Source organism: Protobothrops mucrosquamatus, unplaced genomic scaffold (assembly GCF_001527695.2).
Source record: "Protobothrops mucrosquamatus isolate PMUCROS unplaced genomic scaffold, P.Mucros_1.0 scaffold115, whole genome shotgun sequence".
Lineage (NCBI taxonomy): Eukaryota > Metazoa > Chordata > Lepidosauria > Squamata > Viperidae > Protobothrops > Protobothrops mucrosquamatus.
In genome coordinates, this window is record NW_015386487.1 from 1,372,597 (window position 1) to 1,380,037 (window position 7,441).

At 54.3% G+C, this 7,441-nt stretch overlaps 1 protein-coding gene across 1 annotated transcript; it reads right to left on the bottom strand.

Moving 5' to 3' along the window:
- Nucleotides 1-1,747: 1,747 nt before the first annotated feature.
- Nucleotides 1,748-5,475, bottom strand: CXCR5 (C-X-C motif chemokine receptor 5). The gene is made up of 2 exons (XM_015812886.1): nt 5,434-5,475; nt 1,748-2,917 (listed from the first exon to the last, which is right to left on the bottom strand). The coding sequence occupies exons 1-2, from the start codon at nt 5,473-5,475 to the stop codon at nt 1,748-1,750; spliced, it is 1,212 nt and encodes a 403-aa protein (XP_015668372.1).
- Between the last annotated feature and the right edge of the window lie 1,966 nt (nt 5,476-7,441).

Here is a 7,441-nt window from a genome sequence, read left to right on the forward strand (position 1 = left end):
TCAAGTTCAACATGGCAGAAGCCTCAGAGGGAAAAAAGATTCTCTGGCACTCCCTTGGGGAGGGGCTCCCGAGTGCCAGTGGCCCTGAAAAGCCAACAGGCACACCTGATGCCCCCAAGCCCTGTCCCCCTCATAACCCTAAGTGAGGGTTGGGGGGGGGAGGGCTGTACCAGCTGCAAGCTGAGCAAAATGCCTCTGCTTCCTCCGCTGGGGCTTCTGCTTACCAGAAGGAAGACTCCTTCTGCTCTGCCCTCGGGAGAGGGGAAGTTGTGCGGCATCTCTGCTGGGATCTCCTCTGCTACCCTTCTGGCTGGGGGTTATTTGGTGGGAAGGGGTTCCTCTCCCGCTCTGTGACACAATGCCAATTCCAGAGCAGCCATTCTTGGTCCTGTTGTGCTTACAGTCCCACGTGGGGATGGAGGGAAGGTCAGATCAAGAGAGACAGCTGGGTCGTCTGCAAGCAGAGTGAAGGGCCTCTGCTGGCTGGTGGTCTAACCCTATAGTGACTTTAGTCGGAAGAGGCCAGGAAATGGACCCAACAGCCCCTCCCCAGCACACTTTTCCCAAAGGGGCGGAGCAGATGAGGGATCCCAGTCTACCATCTGGGCATGACCTCCAAGCCTGCCAGGGAGTTCAGGGCAACCCTGGACCTGACTCGAGTTATCCCTAGTCCAACTCACACTGGAGCCCCCACTGGGCCCTGTGTTGCTCTCAGGACAATGGTGACTTCATTTGAGGTGAGAGCATGCTACACTTGCTACGGATCTCCCTCCCCCCAGCTGTGCTGCTTGCTGAGCCCCCTTCCTTGGGCCAATTGGCAGGAGAAGGGGAGAAGGCTGGCGATGTCTTCATTTCACACAAGGGAAAGCACAAGGAAGGTTTGCAATCTATTTCATGCATTCTCCACGGGGAATATTTACAGCAAAAATACAAAATTACTGGGAATTTTGTTAAACAAGCCTGGGATTTTTAGAGATCCATGATCATAGCAAAGCCAAGTCTGAATGGGCCCTTGATGGTGCAGCTCTGGGAGGAGCACTCGGAGAGACCACAGTTGCAAAGCAAAGGGGGGTTTCTAAAGACAGCAGTTGAAAGCTTGGCTCCCACGGGTGATGAGACAGATGCCATTGGAAGTTTGATGAGATGTAGGAGGCTTGATTTCCTTAGGGGCATAGAGGATATCCTCGCCTGCACGGAGATAGACAAGCTGCAAATTGAAAAGCCTGCCCAGAACAGATCCTGCCTGGGGCAGACAAAAGCAAAAGCAGCTGGTGTTAAAGGGCCTGTGTCAGGGCCTGGGCTGTGGGATTCCCTGCTCAAATCCAAGATGCCTGGGTTGATTGTGATGTCAGCACTGACCATGGCAAGGGTCTTTGGGGGCGGGTCCTGCCCTTGGACATTGCTTTATAGAGGCCGAAGAGGCTGCCATACTCCTCTGGACTCTCCTTCTGGTTGCTTAAAAGGGACTTTGCTGAAGATTAGAAAGCCCAAACCAGGCCCTAGAGCTGGATCTCTCCTCTCCATTTCCAGTTTCATTCGGTGGGGAGGAGGGATGCCTGGGGTCCAGATATGCAACATGCACTGGAGGGAGGCAAGGAGGACATAGCCCTGCTTTCGAGTAAATGTGATCTCTGAACATCACACTCCAAACCAGGACAATCGCAGGCTGGGGGTAACAGCCAAGCCATTCATAACTTCCTGGGAAACAGCATTTAAGCAATCGGGGAATATACATGGGGCTTAGCCTTTATTTTGGGCCTGCCAGGTCCAGGCCTTCCTCCTGACACTCTTGGCTATTTGGGTCCTTGTGAGAAGTGAACCGATCTGGCAGACTGGAAGATGTAGCATTTCCAGAGTAGGAGGAGGCCCCGTGCCGAACACTGGAGATGTTGGTCTCCGTGCTGCTCTCAATTCTGCAGGTGCCCAGAATCTCCTGCAGGGTCCCCTGACTCAGACAGCCCACGTCATACAGGATTCGACAAAAGTCATGGCGGAACCGGATGCCCACGAAGGCGTAGAGGATAGGATTCAGGCAGCAGTGGCTGTAGGCAAGCACCTCGCTCACAACAATGGCACTGCTCAGCCCCTGATCAAGCGTACAGGACTTCCCTGTGACCTCCAGCTTGGCAAGTGTGTCCCAGAAGATGACCACATTGTAAGGGGTCCAGCAAAGCAGGAAGACACTTGTGACCGCAATGGCCACCTTCACGGCTTTTTGCCGCTGGAGCCGCTGGGACTGGCAGAGGAGTCTCACGATGGCTGTGTAGCAATAGCACATGACCCCGAATGGTAGGAAGAAGCCCACCAGGTGGTAGAGGAAGCGCTTGGCCAGCCAGGAGTTGATGCCATGTGTGCCATACTCCCTGAAGTGGCAGACACTCAGGTTATGGCTTTGGGCCCAGACCTCTGTGAAGAGTAGGTCAGGCACGGCCAGTAGAAAGGAGAGCAGCCAGATGCCCAGGCAGGTCAGGTGGATGGAGAAACCACGCTGCTTCTGGAAGGTCTGCAGGGCGCAGACCACAGCCAGGTAGCGGTCCACGCTGATGCAGCCAAGCAGCAGGCTGCTGCTGTAGAAGCTCATCCGGTTGGCAGCACTCAGCAGCTTGCAGAGGAAGAGGCCAAAGACCCAGCCTGCCAAGCTCTCCACCACGCCAAAGGGGAAGGTGAGCAGCAGCAGCAGGTTGGCCAGGGCAAAGTGGAGCAGGAAGAGCTCTGTGGAAGTGCGGGAGCGTCTGTAGCGCCACAGGATGACCATCACCAGAAGGTTGCCCAGGCCACCAAGCAGGAAGATCAGCAGGTGGACGGAGGACACCAGGACACTCTGAAAGGACTGCCTGGGGCTGTCCTCCGCCTGAGGACACAGATAATCCTCGTAGGAGTAGTTCCCTTCATTGTCGGTTAGGTTGTAGTCAAAGGTCTGGGAAGAAGTAACAGGGAAAGGGGATTTATGGACAGGGGCTTCTGTGTGCTGGTCTTTGCAGAGAGGAGCTGCTATCCAGACCCCCCATCCCCCCCATCCTTGCCTCCTCCAACGGCGGGGACAATCATCCCATGGGCACTGGACAAACAGGGAAGATCAAGAAACAACTGCCGATTGAAATCTGGGTGGCCCCAGATTGCTTCTAGAGGCACCTGTTACTTTTGTCCCTCAAGATACTTAAAAGTAGCTTCTGCATGTCTGAAGCAGACAATGAGTGAGTTGCCCCCCCCTTTAAAAAACCTCATTTACCAGATCCCCATTCCAGCCTCAGGTGCTGCAATTGTCTTCATGCTGACCTAGCAGAGCAGGATGGGAGCAGTCGGGGCCCTCAGAGATGAGTCACCACAATGGGTGCTGCCCCCAAGTGCCCTGGCCACGGAAGAGAGCCTGTGCTAAACAGCCAACAAGAGGCCAATCAGCATCCCTCCCCTCTGACTGCAGGAGCAAACAAATGGAGCCTTTGCTCATTGGCACAACCACTGGCTGGCAGGTAAGCCAGTGGAGCAGGGAGATTCTTCCTAGTGTGGAGAGAAGTTGATTCAAGGGTTCTTTTCCCTGAAGAGGGGAAAAATTCCCTCAGCTCATTTACTTGCACTCTAATATTTTGGATTTTCTTCTCTCTTTTTGAGGGGGGTCATTTCCACAAATCAATTAAACTTTATTTATTCATTTTTCAAACCAAGCCCTTACCAGGCTTTTTAAGGTTTTTTTTTAATAATGTGCAAAGGTGAAGAGGAAGCAGATGTTGAAATTGAAGGGGGGGGTGTTCATTGCAGTCTTTCCTTAAAGAAGAAGTTGTGCAGTTTCAATTGTTGAATTAACTTTGAATTTAAAAATGGAGTTGCAAGCCAGGAAGCCAATTGCAATCTTAGAACTGAATCCTATACTTCTGCTCAAAAGTCAGCCCCATACAGAGTCCTGCTATATGCTGTAGGTATCTCAAGAAAGCCGGAGAGGAACATGAACTGGAAACACAAGTGAGGAAGAAAGCAAGTATGGGGGGTGGGGGCGGGGAAGTGTTTATCCTTTTTACTCCTCAAAGCTGAAAGCCCCCCCCCCCTGCAGTTAGTTCACCCTTTTCCTCCTTCCATAGCACGGGGGGGGGGGGGCACACACACAGCAATGCAGATACATTGATTACACGTTAATCCCAAAATGGTTGGGATCCACTCTAAAATCCCAGATTATAATCCAAACTCAACTAAATTTTCAAAGTAGTTTCAATTAACAAGTTTATCCAAATATTCTGTTTGCAAAGAGAAGCAATCTAAAGTGCTTTTAACCAGGTGGCCATGAGACGATGAACTGGCCTAAATACCTAAATACCCCCCATAGTGCCCAACCCTGCAGAGCTGCTGCTTTGAGGTGTGCCCGGCCAATTTGGTTGCAGCAGGGTGGGGACCCTCATCAGCCCTGGGTGAGGGGACAGAGGGAGAGGAAAAAAGGGAAGTCAGCTCTTCTCTCTTCTCCCCAGGGGACTGAGGGGTTCTGGTGACTGGCCCTCAGCGGAAATCTCACAGGCCCTGCAGATGGCTGCTTCCGCTGCTATCAAAGCCCATCATTCTTTTGCAGAGAGGCTCAGATCTCTGTGTTCCTTTTGTCTCCACTTTAAGGGGTCCTCCAGGTTTCTTCCAACCTTGCCTCTCCCGTTGCACTCAGAAGGAAGTGACTGCTTACCCCTCCTTTTTTTTTTTTTTGTACTAATTTCCAAAAGCATTCACACAAAGAGAAGGGGGTTCCAGCTCCTGCCCCTTCTCTTTGTGTGAATGCTTTTGGAAATTAGTAAAAAAAAAAAAAAAAAAAGGAGGGGTAAGCAGTCACTTCCTTCTGAACATGGCCCTTGAGTTTTTTTGTAACAGGCCCCCAGAGGCCGATTCCAACTCAGAAAACAAGGGGCCCAAAAACAGGAAGACCAGGCAGAAGAACTGCAGAGGAGAATCAGCAGCTCTTTTCTGGCCCTGCTCGGTCTGTGGCTGGCATCTGGTTGCTTTAGCACTTGCACCCAGCCTTCCCCAGATGCACATGGACACCCATGTGGAAGTTGAGCGTTTGGCAGCAGCAAGGGGCTTTCAGCCAAGGAAGCCATCAACCCCCTTGCCCCATGGGCAAAGGATTGGAGGAGGTGAAAGCGCCCTGCCTCAGAGGGACCATGGCTGGGCAATACAGGTTCTAGGGCCAGGCGCTCTCCTGCCCAAATGATAAAAGCCAAGTCTTGAGGTCTCTTGAAGACAACCTGGCTGCACACCTCGCAATCGATGCAATCTCCCTCCCAGTAGAATTCAGCCCAAGGGCAAAAAAATAGCACTCCTGCACCCTCCAGAGGGATTCCCCATCCTTCAGGCCAGGCCCAAGCAGCTTCTCTGGCCTCAGAGGCTCCTGCCCATTGGGCTATCTCTGCCTCTGCCCTGTTCAGAGCAGCCCAGGTCTGTGTCAGAACTGCTGGCAGCACTCACCCAGTTCATGACGTTCTCCAGGGTGACCCTAAACTCGGCCATGATTAGGAAGTAACTAACACACAGGGATGCTCACCCTGTTGTTGGTTCAGCAGAGAAATGATCAGGCGAGGAAGGGCCAAGCAAGAGCAGGAGCCTCCTGATTTGCAAGCCAAATTAAGTTTCAAGATTCTTATTACATAAAACCACTTTTTAAGAAGTTTCCATCTTCTGTTATAGTAGAAGGTGACTCAACCCAAGTCAATCAGATGTGTGCACACCAAACAGACGTCAGGTCTTGTTTCCACCATTATTTGCCCTGCCCCTCTAGTTTGTTAAGCTATACAGAAACTGTACCAATAAACTCCTAAAATTTGATTCATTCAAATAGGAAATTACATGTCTATCTGCTGGAATTCGTTATATCTAATTTAATGAAAAGGACTAGGGGGTGACATGATAGTAGCCTTCCAATATTTGAGGGGCTGCCACAAAGAAGAGGGAGTCAAGCTATTCTCCAAAGCGCCTGAAGGCAGGACAAGAAGCAATGGATGGAAACTAATCAAGGAAAGAAGCAACCTGGAACTAAGGAGAAATTTCCTGACAGTGAGAACAATTAATCAGTGGAACAATCTGCATCCAGAAGTGGTGAATGCTCCAACACTGGAAGTTTTAAAGAAGAGATTGGACAACCATCTGCCTGAAATGGTATAGGGTTTCCTGCTTGAGCAGGGGGTTGAACTAGAAGACCTCCAAGGTCCCTTTCCAATTTTGTTATTCTGTTATCAGACTGGGCAAAGATCACTTCCAGGACTGGGTTTTGTTAATGTTACACCTATGAACTTATACAATGGGAACAATGTTGGTAGGAAGTTGGTAATTCCTGAATTGGAGTTTTATTCCTAACTGGGAACAAAGTTTAGCCGGTGTCCTTATTCCCAGCTTGCTGCTGTTGCTGGGCTGTTACGAAAAAGATCCATACCACTAAATATTGATGCTTTAGTATAAAATGACTGTGCTAGAATTCACAAGCCCGTTCAGTGTCCCCGAAGGGTTCTGCTGCCAGAGCTTCCAGGGCCAGCCCGCCCAGCACCCAGGCGGGCTCCACTGTCCGTCCTCCGCGCTCCCCCTCCGGCAGCCGCTCAAACGCCCGCGGGCTTGCCACGCTCGGGGCCGCAGAGGCCACCCGAGGAGAGCTTTGCGTGGTCCGCTGGGCTTCAGGGACCGAGAGAACCTCCCTCGGCTCGGCCAGCACCGGACAGGCAGGCCCGGGGACGACGCCGGGCCGCGCCGAAGGGCCGCCTCCACCGGGAGGGCGCCGGACGGGAGCAGAACCGCTCCTCCCCCCTCCGGGCGCCCCCCCAGCAGCTGAGCCGAGGGAGCCGCGCAGGGGGGGCGGGAGGGGCGACTCGCAGAAGCCTCCCGCGGCAGGAGCCGACCAGCACGCAGCGGGGGGTGGTGGGGCAGGAGACGGCTCTTAGGCGTCGCTGGGCGCCTGCGCGGCCGGGCGGTGGGTGTGGCTCGAGGGGGTGGAGGAGGAGGGCGCGCGCGCGCCAGGACGGAAGGAAGAAGGAAGGGAAGGGCCGCCATCTTGTTGTCGCGTCGCCGCTGCCGCCATAGTCCGAGCGGAGCCACGGCCGACGGGCTGCGAGACGGGCCGAGCCGGAGCGGGAAGCGAGCGCGGCCGCCGGGCAGGCAGGTAGGCGGGCGGAGGGAGCTGCTGCGGCCGCCCTGGGCCGGCGGTGGAGAATGGCGCTGCTCACTCAGGCTCGGCGGCGGCCGGGCGAGTGGGCCTTACGGCGCAGCGAGGGCCGGGACCGAGCGCCTCTCTGACCATCCGGCCGAGGCTCCGCGGAGCGCAAGGCCGAGAGCGCCCCGCCTTCGCGCCGCTGTACTCCGGAACGAGGCCTCCCGCGCGTCCTCCGGGCGGCCTGGCCTGGCCCGACGCGAGGCTGAGGTTGGCGCCGCCGCCGGCAGGGCCTGAGACAAAGGCAGGGAAGCGCGTCCCTCGGAGGGCCGCCTGAAGCAG